Source organism: Labeo rohita, chromosome 20 (assembly GCF_022985175.1).
Source record: "Labeo rohita strain BAU-BD-2019 chromosome 20, IGBB_LRoh.1.0, whole genome shotgun sequence".
Lineage (NCBI taxonomy): Eukaryota > Metazoa > Chordata > Actinopteri > Cypriniformes > Cyprinidae > Labeo > Labeo rohita.
The window spans coordinates 16,284,046-16,300,366 of record NC_066888.1 but is presented as its reverse complement, the minus strand read 5'-3'; the positions used below and the strand labels follow the sequence as shown (position 1 = coordinate 16,300,366).

Genomic DNA, 16,321 nt, shown 5'->3' with positions numbered 1-16,321 from the left:
TCTATAGAAATATCACTGATTGTATCTCATCTGAATGGAAATAATAAACGAACATACTGATAAATGAGCGCCAATCATATGAAAGATTAAATTAGACAGCTTCAAAAAAAATTCGGTGATCATAGATTTGTCATAACTGAGATTTGGCAGTTGGGCACTAGTATGTCACATTTTCTTATACAAGTACACATCATATTAACGTTTGAAAATACTTTATTACAGCCAAATTCGTTTGTTTAGGGACGGTTGTAACTTTTTAATGTTATATTATTCATCGTCACACAATGAATTTTCAACTTTGCTATTATTATTTTACTCATGTTTAGAACGTCGTGTTTTAACATAAAAATAATTAATATTTTCTAAAACATTTTAGTTTTCACATCATCCAGCCAGTCAGAGGCATCGTTATTGAGGTTGGGCGGCCAATCAGAATGCTTCTTGTACACACTCCTCTGTCAGAGGTCAAACATGGCGGCGTGCACAAGGAGGACGCAAGAAATGATGAGTTTGCTACGGATTTTAAGAAGTTTTCCTCAGAACGAACGTATGTTACTGAGTTTTATATTCCCCATTACCAAATTCATGTTAGATGGTAATGACAAAAAAAAAAACTAATGAGACGATCATTAAAATCATCACCTGCTCACCTATATATAGTTTATGTAATGAATAAGTTAGCTATTTCTGATACCTAAAATGATTTGTACACATGCACAATATTAATTTTTTTTATAGGACTTCTGTCGACGTCTGTGATGAGGCGCGCTGCGGCGTCAGATGGACCTCCAAAATTTACCCCTCCAGCCAAACCAGTTATCATAGACAAAACACAGAAAGAAGCATCTCTGCGACGGTATGTATGTATGTATGTATGTATGTATGTATGTATGTATGTTGTTGTATAAATGCATATGCATATATATATATATATATATATATATATATATATATATATATATGCATGTGATTATGATTAGATATAACAGGTTCATTAGTAAAGGTTTATGGGAACCTGTCTCTCTGTCAGCATGGTAACATGTATAAATGACATGTAGTTTGCAACGTTTGTAGATATGTGAATGATTGTTAAGGTTATTAAGAATATTGTTAGCAAGATTGTAACTGTGTTAATAGAATAAAGAGATAGTTTTAAAAAACCCTATAATTTACTGTAATTAATTTGAGCTATAAATAATATTTTTATTTTAAAATAAGCAAACATTTACTTTTAATTGTATGTGTAATGTGTATAAAATTACATGAAAAGCCTAAATTTTCCAATAAAAATGGCAAAATATGAAGTCTGCATCACTAGGTATTACTGTCTCTTATTAGTAACATGTTTCATCATTCAGTTGCTTTACAAAATAAATGTCTGATTAGGTTTTTGAGTCCAGAGTTCATCCCTCCTCGTCAACGCACAAACCCTGTGAAATTTTCAGCAGAACGGAAAGACATGATACAGAGACGGAAAGTTCTCAACATTCCAGAGTTTTATGTTGGTAAGGAATACTAATCATTGTAACACCCAGAAAGACTCTTATATTTTTTGGTGAAGTGTGGTTAAAAAATTTCTCTTTACTATTTCATGTAGGCAGTATTTTAGCAGTGACCATGACTGATCCTCACGTGAATGGGAACTTGAATCGCTTCGTTGGAATCTGCATTCAGCGCTCTGGAAAAGGATTGGGTGCTACTTTCATACTTAGGAATGTGGTCGATGGCCAGGGTAAAAAAAATAAATAAATAAATAAAACTTGTTACATTTAATTTTACTTGTTTCATTATCTGTTGTGTAGTGCTGCAACAACTAAGAGTCCACCAGTCATGTCACTTTACATCTTTAGTTGCCATTTTCTTATGAATTTTATAGTAATAGGTTTTCATTCATTGTAGGAGTGGAGATATGCTATGAGCTGTACAGTCCACGTGTGCGTAAGATTGAAGTGTTAAAGCTGGAGAAGAGACTGGACGACAATCTTATGTACTTGAGAGATGCTCTTCCTGAATATAGCACTTTTGACTTTGACATGCAACCTGTCCATTATGAGATAACAGGAGATGTTCCAGTCAGTCAGGTAAAACATTTTTTATCTGTAATGGTAAATTGTACATCTGCTGTGTTCAGTCACTAAATTTAAAAAGTTTACTCTGTTTCTCTCGTAGTTAAAAGTAAAAATGAAGCCAAAGCCGTGGTCTAAACGTTGGGAGCGTCCCAAGTTTAACATTAGAGGTATCCGCTTTGACCTATGTTTGACCCCGGAGATGATGGAGCATGCTCAGAAATGGGCAGAACCGTGGAGGCCGTACGATATGCTGAAGGAATATGACACATCAAGACTGGAGGAACAGATCCTTAAGGAGGTACAGGAAAATCTCAGAAAGTAAACAGACCATAGAAACCACTTCCAGCCTGGACAGAGACAATCCCTTTGAAGGGACATAAGGCTGAAAGGATCTGACTTTGGTGAGACACGCTGATGTGGTTGTGATTCTGGGGGTTTGCCTCAAAATGGATTCTGGAGATACATACGGATGACATGACATACATCTGAACTATTCATGTGTGTATTTAACATGCTTCTCAGCAGCTGATGCTTATCTACAAATAACAATCTTAAATTAAAATAAATGCAATCATTTCTTTGCTGTTGTTTGTTGTCTTATGTTTGTGTAATTAGTGCCTGCAAATGCAGTTGTGTATGCACTGATCCTAGCTTGCAATTAGTTATTCTAAGCAATAGAGGGCAGCAGAGTACACTCAAATGTAAATTGATATCTGAAAAACAAATAAGCAAATATCTTAAATAATTATACCTCAGTTCCATATTTAAAGTAATGAAATTGATTAAAGTTGTTTCATGGAATCTGATTTTGCAGTTCACAGTCTGAAATAAATAAATTAGACTACCATTCAAAATGTGGGATTACTAAGATTTCTTTTTTGAAAGAGATTAATGCTTTTATTCAGCAAGGATATATTAAGTCGATAGAAAGTGACAGTAAACCACATTTATAACATTACATTAAATTTTTTCTTCAAATAAATGCTGTTTTTTTTTAGCTTTCTATTCATCAAAGAATCCTGAAACATTAAAATATGACTTTAGAAAACTAATATTACTAATATTCTAAATTAATATTTCTTTTGTACATTTTTCAAAATTTATTTATTTTTTAATATACTATTATTGTATAATTACTTAAATTATTTATTTATTTATTATTTTTCTTTCAAAAACATTTATAAATCTTACTGACCCCATGGCTTTAAATTATGTATATTTGAAAAGAAGGTTTTCTCCATGGAATTGAATACATGGAATAATGTTAATTGAGAAACTAAAACTTAGATTATATAAGCACAACTGTTAATATGAGCCAGTTATTTATAAGTACATATGAACAACTATACTCTGAGTAATGAATATTTATTTCCTCGTTAATGGTCTAATTAACATAGGCCTATTTTTAATAGTTAATAGCTGAGGAAAACAACATAAACCAGTATAAGATGGCTTTAGACTGGTTCTGGGCACTTTTTAGTCCCAAAGCCTAACTAAACCCAGGCTGGGACACCGAATTTAGGCTGGTTTAGTTTGTTTTTCAACGTTTTAATACAAAATCTACAACCTCTTGAAACAGCTGTTTAATAAACATATCGTTATACACCAATCGTCAACTCGCCACTTGAACAAAGAAGTGCACAGATTTACATATCACTGACTAACAATATCCAGGCGTACTGTTTCAGTTCAGACCTTCTGCTCGATATTTACATTCCACAGCGTGAACTTGTCACATTATTTTAGTGACATGGTATTTTGTCCAAGCTCATCTGGAGCCGCTCTCACTAATCCTCGTGCACATCTGTGCAGCGCTACTGAGAGCGACCGCGCGAAGCTCCGCCCATCCTGCTGTTGTCAGTGACGTCAACCCTATCACTTGTGGATAGTGAAACGACGCCGCAGTCAGCGATCTGCAGTGAGCAGGTACAGCGGATCCTTCACCTGGATACCAAAACCACACATCGTCCGTTATCCGAGGATATTTCCGGCTACGCTGGCGATGTTTTTATGAAATCACAATAACACTGTGTCGTTCTCTTTCGCGATATGCACGGTAAGCTTTTATTTTTTGCAGTTGCCTATAGGTTATACTATTGTGATGCTTGCTATAAGGTTTCCGTCTATTGTTAGTATTTACAAATTGCGTTTTCAATACGTTCAATGTGTAATAAACATTTTTGTAGAAGCTTAATCATTTTGTCCGAGAGAAAAGAGCGCAGTTTCGGAACAAAAGCCCGTTAACGTGTTTGAGAAGGAGCGGAATCGCTGTCATTGATTTCAATCACATAACGGACAAACTTGTTGTACAGGTTGTGAACTTATACAGCAACTCAATCCCGTTTAAGCTTTATAATAAGCTGAAACATAAGAGCTGGTTCATTGTAAGTGTTTCCCAGCGGGACGTTGAAAGTGTCGTCAGAGATGCAACACACCTGTCCCACTAGTGCACCTGCCTCCAGGATACCTGTGTACATCTACAGTGACCCTCATCATCCAACCTCAAACCATATAGAAAATGTACTTTTATATAACAGTTGGCTCATTTGTTTACTAAATTAACGCTTAGGGCAGAGCTCATTTTACATGAATGGTAATATAACCTAATAAATCGAAAAATAATTACATATTGAGTAGAGATTATATTGGTTTTTATTCAGGATTAACGTTATATTTTTCACTTATGCTTGCCACATGTTGTGGAGTTGGTTGGAAGAGCGTTAAAACACTAGTTTCAGTAGTGAAACAACAAACGATTTTTTTTTCATGAGTAATTTAAGATGTGTATAATAAAATGTGACCCTTGACCACAAAACTAGTCTTACATTTTTTTTTTTTTTTTTTTTTTTGAAATTGAGATTTATACATCATCAGAAAGCTGAATAAATAAGCTTTAAATTATTGTATAGTTTGTTAGGACAATATTTGGATGAGATAACTATTTGAAAATCTGGATCTAAGGGTGCCAAAAAAATCTAAATATAGAGAAAATTGTCTTTAAAGTTGTCCAAATGAATTCTTAGCAATGGATATTACTAATCAAAAATTTAATTTTGATATATTTACAGTAGGAAATTTACAAAATATCTTCATGGAACATGATCTTTACATAATATCCTTAATATGGTTTTTGGCATAAAAGAAAATGGAGAATTTTGACCTATACAATGTATTTTTGACTATTGCTACAAAATATATTTGGTGGTCCAGGGTCACAAACAAGATATTTTCAGTCAATTAAAATTATTTGAAAATATTTACTAAACTTGCCAGTATTTTATAGCGTTTTTACTATTGTGCAGATAAATATATACCTTATTTTTTACATTTATTTATTTAATTTCTTTACTTTACTCATTTATTTTCTCATCAGATATACTGGTTGATTCGTAAAATATTACATTTGGTCCCTAAATCAGTGTGTCTTCTGAAGGCATGTATTTTGACTACAATTTTAAGATCAGTTATTATATATTATATTATGTAGGCCTACTTATTTTATATCCCAGCCAGCCCTGAAACTCCTGTAAATGGTTTGATAGTTTCAGTGAGGTCCTATTAGTTACTGCATTAAGTAACAATGAGCAATACATTTCTATAATGCATTGGTATGTTGGAATTATTATTTACTAAGATTAATGAATGCTTTAGAAAGATTTTTCATTTTTATGTTAAAAAAAAATTGAACCCTGTTGTGAAAAAATTTACTGATTTTTGATCACCTAGTTGAGTCATAAATCAAACGTGTACCAGCAAACACCGGTTTCATCATGTTGTTCATTAGTATTACTCAGAACTTACTTGTACGATTACACTGAAATGTGAAGTTTGACCCAGGCTATTTCCTTTGAAGTTTTTAGATTCACAGACTGTTGTAGAAGTAGGTTATGTAGTTTGTGCCAACCGTCATATATTCTCATAACTCTCTCCCTCCAAGGCTAGTGCTGTTAATCAAAGCACAGAGGCTACAATCTGTTTCGGCTCTTGCATCTTCTCGGTATGTGGGGCATGGGCCAGTCGCAGTAGTAAATAACCTGCGTGATGAATGGATGAGTCTGGTGAGGGGAAATATGCTGACCATCATTTCTTTTCTCTTATCGGTATACCACTGTGAAATACGTCAAGATGGCTACATTTATCATCGGCAGTTGTTGTTAATTTGTTGACAGACGTGGCTTTGCATGTAATGATCTTAGGTGGCAATTAGTGTTCTGGAATAATGTTGTGTTGTTTTAATGTTCGATTAGATTCTCTCTGGGATTTTTGAGGCCTAATCTTTGTGTAAATGTCAGTGGAATTTATACCCTATTGCGAATGTCCTTGGACGACGTAAATCCTTTGCAAGTCAGAATTGTGCTGACATCACATGCATATGCTGGCAAGGCCTTTATCTAAAGCATCTAAGCAGATGACATCATTTCCTGGAAGATTAGTGGTGGTAAACTGTTCACATACACAAGATGCATCATATTGCTGTACACTATCGTTTGGGGTCAGATTTTTTTCAATATGTAAAAATATGAATGCTTACATTCAGCAAGGATCAACTAGCAGATATTCAACTCTTTTCAACACTAATCATAATAAGAAATGTTTCTTGAACAGGAAATCAGCATATTAGAATGATTTCTGAATGATCATGTGACACAAGACTGGAGTAGTGATACTGAAAATTCAGCTTTGTAATCACAGGAAACTGAGTTGTTTTAAGTTGCAATAATATTTCACAATATTACTGTGTTTACTGTATTGTAATTAAAAAAAAATGTACTGATCCCAAACTTTTAAATGATGTAATGTATATATAGAATATCCCAGAATGCACTGGTGAAAATTATTTAAAATACCGTGAATTTGACTTCAAAATGAACTGATAGGCAGAGATGTCATTTGCAGACAGGCTAAAGTAGGTGCCTAATAGAAAGTGTGTATGTGGATGGTTGACGTGACATGCTTTCTATTTGAGTTTCATATCTTGTTCGGTAGATTTTTCACTCTTGAATGCCAACCACCCATGTTCTGTGCGAGTACTGGTGTGTGTGCGAATCTCCCAGTGGGAACAGGGTGGAGTGCCCCAGAAATATGCCTTATATGTCACACACACACAGAGGATAGCTTCCTACTAAAGGATGTTGGCTGCCCTAAATACCAATGGTAGCGTGTATGTGTGTGTGAGTGAGTTTACCAGTGAGATATAAAGAGGAGAGAAAGGGATAAAGAAAGCAAATGAAATGGTGTTTGTGTGACCATGTGTCCTCAAAACACTTTTTAATATAATCACATCTGCCAGTGTCAAATTCTCTTGCATCACCCAGAACACCACAATCTCATACTCTGAATATAAATGGAGTTACTGAGTTACAGTTACAAAACTTCACAACTGTTCTTGTTCACCTTCAAATGTAAAAAGTTTCTCTAAGCTTGTTGTGCACCTCTGTTAAGAGAGAGAAAGAGATTCTGCATGATGGACGTGCCTCTCTGAACTTAAAAAAGATGATTGAAAGTTTGGATGGTGGACTTGAGTAAAGTGAAGTGCTGTAGAGAATACAAGTGGTTCCTTGAACGTGCACTTTCAAGAGAACGTGGCCCCCACCTTCTGTGCTACTGTTTATACAGACACGCATGCTGTGAACTGTGAGGAAAAGCATGCTAAAGGGAACTGAAGCACAAGCCTTATTTGTGTAACTCCATTTTAGATGTGTGTTAGTGATAAAAGGTGAGAGGTATAAGATCTGTTGCTGCAGTTCTCCGGCCTGCATTAAGATTAATTAAAAAAAGTATACAGAACTGCACTTGGAGTACTTGTGACTGTCATGTTTAGATAAATTCCCTTCCTGTCCTTTAATTTCATCTGGTGGCTGTCTTGATAATAATATTTGGCAGATATCTTTTATGTGAGTAATGGAGATGTTCAATACAAAACTGTATTAAATATCTCTGTATTGAACAACTCTTTTTAGTCTCACGTTTGCAGTTTAGCTTAGGGTTTAGTATAGGAGGTAGCAGTGTTGCCAAGTCTGCATTTTTCCCGCTGAATTGAGCTATTTTAAAACCGTTGGCGCGGGTTGTTTTTCACGTTCGCGGGTTCAAGCGACCTATATGATATTATCCCCTGCAATGCAAATTTTATCAGGGGAACCCGGCCAAAAAATGTGTATTTTACTCCCCTGAACGCGATTGGGCTGGTTTTGGGTAGCAATTGGGTGGGTTTTGTTGTGAAAACCTGGCAACCCTGGGTGGTAGGTCTACATTATTTTTAAAAACGACAGCGCTTTAACCTTTTAGCTCCACTCACCAGACATCTCATTTCAGACCTGTCACAATATGTACAACCAGTGTAATAAAATGCTACCAGATTCACGTTAATCTATTTCAGGTAAAATTAAACATGCTTTTAGTGCTAATCAACAGACATTTAACTTTAAAAGTGTCACGAAACAAGCAAGAACTAATGCAGTATCATTTTGTGGAAATCTGAATGTGATATAAAAAATATTGAGAAAATCACCTTTAAAGTTGTTAAAGTTTTGATATATATTTATGGTAGGAAATTTACAAAATATCCTCATGGAACATGATCTTTACTTAATATCCTAATGATTTTTGGCACAAAAGAAAAATCGTTAATTCCAACCCATACAGTGTATTGTTGGCTATTGCTACAAATATACCTGTGCTACTTATGACTGGTTTCGTTGTCTAGGTTCACATTTATTTGAGTGAAATATGGTCTGTTGTTTACCTGATGAGACTTTCACAGTATGCACTATGACAAATTACACACCGTAATCACTCAAACATAATTTTTAAGCTGCCGTGTTATTTAAAAATGTAAATATCTAATAAGTTGCTAAGTAAGAACAATAATTTGAGTCCATGTGGTTGACAAATTGTACAACTGTTGAGTTTTGAGTTAAATTAATGTTGTATAACAAAATGTGAAACTCTATTCAAGCAGTATTAACCACAGAGCTTATTTATTCAGTTAAAACCCATGAGGGAAACTCGCATTAGCAAATTAGCCTCGAATTAACGTTACAAATTAAGTGGTGTACAAGTCTATCTATTTTTCTATCTGTTTTAAAACAGAAATCTTCAAAGTAAGATTTAGTTTCAACAACGGCAATAAATTCGGCAAGAAAACCTGAAAACAGTGGTATAGTAAAATTAGCATTCATAGAATTAGCATTCATATAGCTGCCTCGCTTTTCACCTGTGGATGCGCTGCTGTTCATTTTGCCAGCGTCTGGAGATTTGTATGAATATGAGTCTGCTAATCATACAGATAATATATAAAGTAGAGAGTTGCTGCACTGTTTTAATTGGTGTTGGTGTTTTGCTGCTCACTTTCACCTCTGCAGCATCATTCAGTACAGCTCTCTGAATGGCTAGTGTGGTCTCTGCTGGCATGTTTCATATGCTTGTTTCCTGTGTGGACAGAGGAGTCCTTATTCCCTCTCTTTGCACAAAGCATGCTGGGTAGCACACTCAGAACAGACATGTGCTGTGTGAGGGGAGTGATATGTTGAATGCTGATTTGCCAGTGCCGCAGGTGTCCATCACTAAGAGTTCAAGGGACATTTGTATGTGGCTGTGCGAGATGAAGTATAAGGATGGGACAAACAGTCCTCTGGCACAATGAAAGAGCGAGCAAGGTTGTGAGGCAAACTCACACTGATAGAATTTATCATTACCTGTTGTTTCTCACATGTGTGTTCCTTAATGGGAGGTTTGGGGCTGTTTTGACTGGATTTTGGGTGGGGTGGCATGTTAATGTGTTTGTGTGTGTAAAGGAGAGCTTGTATATCATGTTCCATGGCTTGAAGGCTCAGACTCTGTTTGCAATTGTAACACCAACTCTGGTCTTGCACATACACAAACACACATTCACACTGCATGTATAATAGTGATATTGTCCATACTGACACAAATGAGGAAGCGTTCTAGGTAACAAATGACAATCAGAGGCTTTCTAGTATCTCACAGCCTCATCAGTGAGACTCAATACCCAACTCAATAGTCCTTTTGAGAACAGACCAGTAATGTTCCTTTTTATATTCATTATATACTGTATCTCATTTAGCATGCTTAAATGCTTCAAACAATCAATGCTGTGGGTAAAAAACTAGTAAAAAAATAGCTTAACCTATTTATTAGTGCAGCTTCAAATAGGCTCTCCACAATCCCAGCTGAGGAATAAGGGTCTTATGTAGCGAAAAGTATATAATTGCTTTTTTTTTTTTTTTAGAAAATGACCAGTCGTTTCACTAGATTAGACCCTTATTCCTCGGCTGGGGTCATATAGAGCCCTTTGAAGCTGCAATGAAACTGCAATTTGTACCTTCAACCAATTGAAATTCCACTATATGGTGAAAAATTCTGGAATGTTTTTCTCAAAAAACTTTTTTTCTTACAATTATCATTTCAATTATGTACATTGGGTTTATTAACCAAAAGTATCATTTTATCGGTTTCCACTCCCTGGGAATCAAATCCATGACCTTGGTACCAATGCACTTTAGGAATACACCTTAAAATATATATAGCTGTCTGTCCTTGTCTAGACTATCTATGTTTGTTATAAAGAGACTTACTGATTCAGAGAGGGAGCAGTGTCTTTCCTTCTAACTTTATGTTTTGTAGCGATCAGTTTGTGTATCTGTGCAGCGTGAATCTCATGTAATGTTTTCTCAGAGCTTTGGGGAGACATATTTGTGTGGGTGTAAATAGAAATGTTGCTGCTGCCCATCTTAAATTTATTGCACAAAAACTGTGAGACCCACAGGCTACATTCACACTGCGAGCCTTAATACTTAATTCAGAGTTTTCTGTATCTATAGCTTTTCACATTGTTGTTTTAAATGTGGCCAATATCAGATTTACAGTGTGAATAGATTGTGGTTCTGAACTGATCTGTATGCGCAAAAAGAATGATACAAACAGGGTTTCCAGGTTTTTTTTTACAACAAAATCCACCCAATTGCGTCTCGAAACTAGTCCAAAACTACACTCTAAAAAATGCTTGGTTATTTTTTTTTTAACCCAAATGCTGGGTTCAACTTGTTGGGTCATTTTAGTGGGTTATTTGTAATATTTTTACCCAGGTGCTGGGTAGTATTTCTGTAACTAAGCTGCTGGGTAATTTTTAATGCTGGGTTATTTTTTCTACCCAACCGCTGGGTTGAGCCTGTCTCTGACGAGTTACAGTCGGAGTGTGGGCTTTTTGAGTCCTCTACAGGAGAGAGCGGTTCTCACCACCACCGATTTGGTGCACATCTTCAGCGAAAAAAGGTTTGTATACATTTTATTTCATTTATAAAGTCTTTACTCTGTGCTGTAAATTATATTGTTTTACACAACGCAACATAAGGATGAGATGTCAGTCAGCCAAGTCAGCAGCGTTTGTTTCACATGATGGAAATGCCTTTTGCCTTGCAGACAATAACATTACATGGATTTTATTTGTTATGGTACTGAGTTTAATTTAATTTGATGTTAAAATATGTTCTCTGATGTCAGTACTGTTTGTGTATGGGCACACTGTAAAAAATAAAAAACACGATTTGTTAAGTCAGCTTAAAATAATTTGTTTCCCTGCTGCCTTAAAATTGTAAGTTCAGTCAACTAAAATAAGTTTAGTCAACTTGAAATGTTAAGTTGTACTAAGTAACAACTTAGATATTAGATACTTAGATACTCAAATATCTCAAATATAAGTCACTTAGTATAATTTAACATTTCAAGTTGAATAAACTTTTTTTGAGTTGAATGAACTTAAAAGCAGCCAGGTTACAAATTATTTTAAGTTGACTCAACAAATTGTTTTTTACAATGGAGGTTTTAGAGGCAGTCGTGACATCTTTCAGCTATGAGTGAAATGAGAGGCCGCAGTCTGAAGTTCCCCGGTGAACAGCAGCCCTTTACCGGCTCAGATTTCGGTGACACACCTGCATTTCGGTAAAAACCGATTACAGAGAATGGCTGAATACATTAAAATTAAAATGCTACTTTTAAATGTTACATTTTTTATGTCTAAAGTGCTTGTTAAATGCATTTAAATGTATGTAATACTGTAAACTATGCTGTATTCATCCAAATAAATTAAATTTGTCTTGTATTTTGTCCATGTGTTCTTGCTTAATAATAAATGTTCATCCTTTGATTATTTCTGTTGCCTCTAGTAATTCTCTGTGTGTGTTTTATAAGTTCCAGTCCATTTTAAGCCAGCAATATAATAATAGTTGACTTAAATAATTTAACCCAGCATGTTAAAACATTTAACTGAACCAGCTGGGTCAAAATAACCCAGCATGTTCTGTCCAATATTGACCCAGCGCTGGGTTGCCAAATAACCCAAGCTGGGTTGTTTTTTAACCAAGTATTTTTAAGAGTGTAGCTCAGTCATGTTCCGGGGAGTAAATATCCTGTTAGTGGGGTCGCTTCAACCCATGAAGTTGAAAAACAACCAGCGTCAACAGTGAAAAAGTAGCCCAGTTGTGAGGAAAAACTGTAGACTTGTTCTACACATTACTGTATTTCCCCTGAAAAATTGTCTTGATAACTTAAAATGTATGTAAAATCTTTGAAGTGACTCCCATGAGCGCAGAATCGTGACGAAATGCAGATCTAGAGTGACGTAAAGTTGCATGAATTCTGACATGACTGTTCACGCATTGCAAAACATCTGACCTGTATCAGATTTAGTACCACATATGGAAGTGGCACAAATCAGAATTGAAAAGATCAGATTTCATGTGGTTTGTGCTGTTCACACTGGCATGACAAAAACAGATCTGAGTCACATCTGAACAAAAAAATTGGATTTGGGCCACATTTGCCTGCAGTGTGAATGTAGCCACAGTGACATATTATCGTTCTGTGTATGAAGTTAAAGAGTCATTCTCAAATTCACAGTCTGGAATTTTAAGTAAACCGAGAGAGGTTTACACAGAATGACATATGTATTTAGCTGCAGTGTGTACGTGGCCAGAAAAAGCAAGAGAGGTATGGTAGAGTTTCTCTAATAAACATGGATCTGCTTGCCGTGCTATAAGATCACTGATGTACGAAGTCCTTTCTTCTCTTCTCGTCTTCTCTCTTGCCTCATCTCTGCAGCATTGAACAGAGAGACCCAATTTAATATTCAATCTAGTTTAGACTACATGAGAACAGTGAAAATGAGAATGGAATTTAGAGAGCCGTTTTTAATAAGCAATTCATCCTGGGTCCATTACACCTCTGAACCTCTCGTCCACATCCCGAGCCTCTCTAGAGCACAGGTTGTTCTAGAAATCCTCACTGCGAAGCTGCAAAATTTCTGAATTCAATAATAGAAACGGCTCTCTCCCTGATTCCCATAAACACTAGTTATGGTGAACAATATGACTGAATGGACTGGGGATGATATTTGTTTGTCTGTGCGGTTTTATGCAAATTATGTGGTGGATTAAATAAAGCTGATTTAGAAATGAATCAGAATATTCCCCCTGTTCAACTAGTAATGACATGCAAATGTCAGGTATTGACTATGTGCATATAAATGAGCTAAGAATTCCACGACTGTGTGAGAATAAAATGTGTTTTTTTCTTTGACCTTTAGTTTTGTGCTTTCTGTGAATGTTTTTTCTTTTTTATACATATTTGACAGAAGTTGAATAGTCATTTTAGCTTTGAACATCATATTTAAATTTGAATATCTCTCTTATACTCTCTCTAATAATTTTTTTTTGCAAATATTACCCAGAGCCTGGCATTTTAAATTTAATTATAACTTTTTGACAACTTTCTCTCGTTCCTAAAGATAAGCTTTTTAACTTGAATGATGAATGAAAATTGGAAATATCTTTGAGTTTGAGCATACTTTGAGTATACTTGTGTGTGTGTGTGTTAAAGGCCTTTGTCTTCATGACTGAGATCCACTTCACCCTCCTCTCATCTTCACTAGCTGTTTGATATATATTTAAAGGAGTAGTTCACTTACAGAAAAAAATCATGTTCATGTTCATGTCTTTCTTTCTTCAGTCGAAAAGAAATTAAGGTTTTTAAGGAAAACATTACAGGATATTTTTCCATTTAATGGACTTCAGTAGGGATCAGTAGGTTTGAAACTCCAAATTGCAGATTCAATGCAGCTTCTAAGTGCTCTACACAATCCCAGCTGAGAAATAAGGTTTAATCTAATGAAATGATTGATCATTTCATAAAAAATATATATATATATATTTACTTTTTAACCACAAATGCTCGTCTTGCGTTAGCTCTGAGGTCACGATTTCATGTATTATGCGGTCATGTTGGAAAGGTCAAGCATGACAGAAGTACCGACCCAAAGCGAACTTGCAAAGAAAGTCAAACGCCCTTTACGAAAAAAGTTAAAACAACGAAGTCAGACAATTTTAAATTTGGAGGAGAAAATGAGAGGAGTTTTTCACCCTACTCTACTTTTTTGAACCGAAGTACATAGATGGAAAAACTAGGGCTGGGCGATAAATTGATAATAAAATTTATCTCGCGATAAAAATTTCATCGATAAATGATAAAAAGATTCAGATAAATGTTTGATATAATGTTTATGCGGCCAAGGCGGAACAAAAGAGCGCTAGTCATTTGAAGCGCACACTTTATCCGCTATTTAGGTGGCGGCACGACGCAAACTTACTAGTGCAGATTCGTTCACTCGCTGATGAGTCTCAGTCACTAAACAGTGCTGTGAGATCCAGTGTGAAGCACTTGAATTCAGTGAAGAACACAACTGTTTATAGCCAGTTGAAAAGCTCTGACAAACAGGAGAAACACTGTGCGCAACGATACAGTCAGAAGGCCATCATTTACCATAGATTTACTGTAGTAGCACTAACTGCACAGTGGTATTGTGTCAGAAATGTGGGTATATTTGTGTTGAATTTTATTATATTATTAATGTAGACATGTATTAAATGTATTGAAAGAGGAGTAATTGAATATAATTACAGTATTTTTGTGATTAAGCTATAGCATTTATGCATTAAATGTATTTAGACTACTGTTTTTCAAACCAGTATTCATTTTTACCATGATGTCGATGTGCTATATTTGTGGTTTTAACTGTTATTATCACGAAAAGAAAAAGGAATAATGACTGGAAAACGTGTAAAGAAAGTGTTTGTCATGTTCTGACCATAAAGAATAGTGTAAAGCCACAATTAACCCTCTGGTTTTTACAACTTTGTACCAAATTGTACCAAAAAATTGGCTTTAAACTTGAAAGAAATAATTTGAAATTTATTGTGAAAATTATTGATATTGACTGATATGAAAAAAAAAAAAATTTGGCCATATCGCCAAGCCCTATGAAGAACTAACGATGCATGAAGTAATACATGAATTTGCACATCGCAAAGGTAGTGCAAGACAAGCATTTGTGGTTAAAAAGTATATATTTTTTTTAGAAAATGCCAATAATTTTGCTAGATAAGACTCCTGTTCCTCGGCTGGGATCATGTAGAGTCCTTTAAAGCTGCACTGGAACTGTAATTTGGACCTTCAACCCATTGGCCGCCATTGAAATCCACTATATGGAGAAAAATCCTGGAATGTTTTCCTCAAAAACCTTAATTTCTTTTTGACTGAAGAAAGAAATACATGAACATCTTAAGTAAATTATCAGTAAATTTTTATTCTGCAAGTGAACTAATCCTTTAAGACTGAATAAGATCATTGGCATTACAGTGGATAATAATAATGGTAATAATAATAATCATGTATTATTTGTATTATTATTATTATTTAAAGCAGGTATTTAGTGAGGTGCTCAAACAAAAGGTAAGCCAAAGTACTGAAAAGTAAAAGACTAAAGAGCATTTTTATGTCGTAAAAGCAATAACAGCAGCCTGAAGAGGTTTTGAGTTTCAGTGTGTGTGAATGTATGAGAAGCCAAACCACAGATCGTGTCTGCCTCAGCTTTCAGCTCTTTAATCTATCCATCAGTCTATTAACCCTCCATTTATTGATCTGTAATGGACTCTTTATTTGCACACAATAGATTAGTAGGGGATGAGAACCCTGGGTCGCATCTTCAGTCTCATTACCTCCATCTCTTCTGCCTCAAATGGCAATCTCAAGAGTGTCAGTGCATATTAAGATGAAAGCTGCAAAGAGGCGGTATAACTTAGTGGGTTTTTAAGTAATTCCACAGTGTGAAGGAACCAAAATTAAAGATTTTTATTATAATTATTATTCATGCGGTTTTTAAAAGTAAGTTTGATATGCCACAG

General features: G+C 35.1%; 2 protein-coding genes across 2 annotated transcripts in view; both read left to right on the top strand.

The window, feature by feature from the left end:
• Positions 1-391: 391 nt before the first annotated feature.
• On the top strand, positions 392-2,825 carry mrpl19 (mitochondrial ribosomal protein L19). Its single transcript, XM_051137881.1, has 6 exons — positions 392-547; positions 739-856; positions 1,387-1,505; positions 1,598-1,732; positions 1,900-2,081; positions 2,170-2,825. Exons 1-6 carry the CDS (start codon positions 472-474, stop codon positions 2,389-2,391), a joined length of 852 nt encoding a protein of 283 aa, XP_050993838.1. The 5' UTR covers positions 392-471; the 3' UTR covers positions 2,392-2,825.
• A 1,138-nt stretch (positions 2,826-3,963) lies between these two features.
• LOC127183129 (intersectin-2-like) overlaps positions 3,964-16,321 on the top strand; it is a 59,451-nt gene continuing 47,093 nt past the window's right edge. Inside the window, exon 1 of the mRNA XM_051138970.1 lies at positions 3,964-4,125. The gene's annotated coding sequence lies outside the window, so the exon portion shown is untranslated. The remainder of the gene's footprint in view (positions 4,126-16,321) is intronic.

Bases quoted from the DNA above. Each gene is read 5' to 3' on its own strand.
- mrpl19 (XM_051137881.1), top strand. From the start codon at position 472: ATGGCGGCGTGCACAAGGAGGACGCAAGAAATGATGAGTTTGCTACGG. The intron at 1,506-1,597 runs GTAAGGAATACT...TATTTCATGTAG, and splicing joins CATTCCAGAGTTTTATGTTG to GCAGTATTTTAGCAGTGACC. The intron at 2,082-2,169 runs GTAAAACATTTT...TTTCTCTCGTAG, and splicing joins GAGATGTTCCAGTCAGTCAG to TTAAAAGTAAAAATGAAGCC.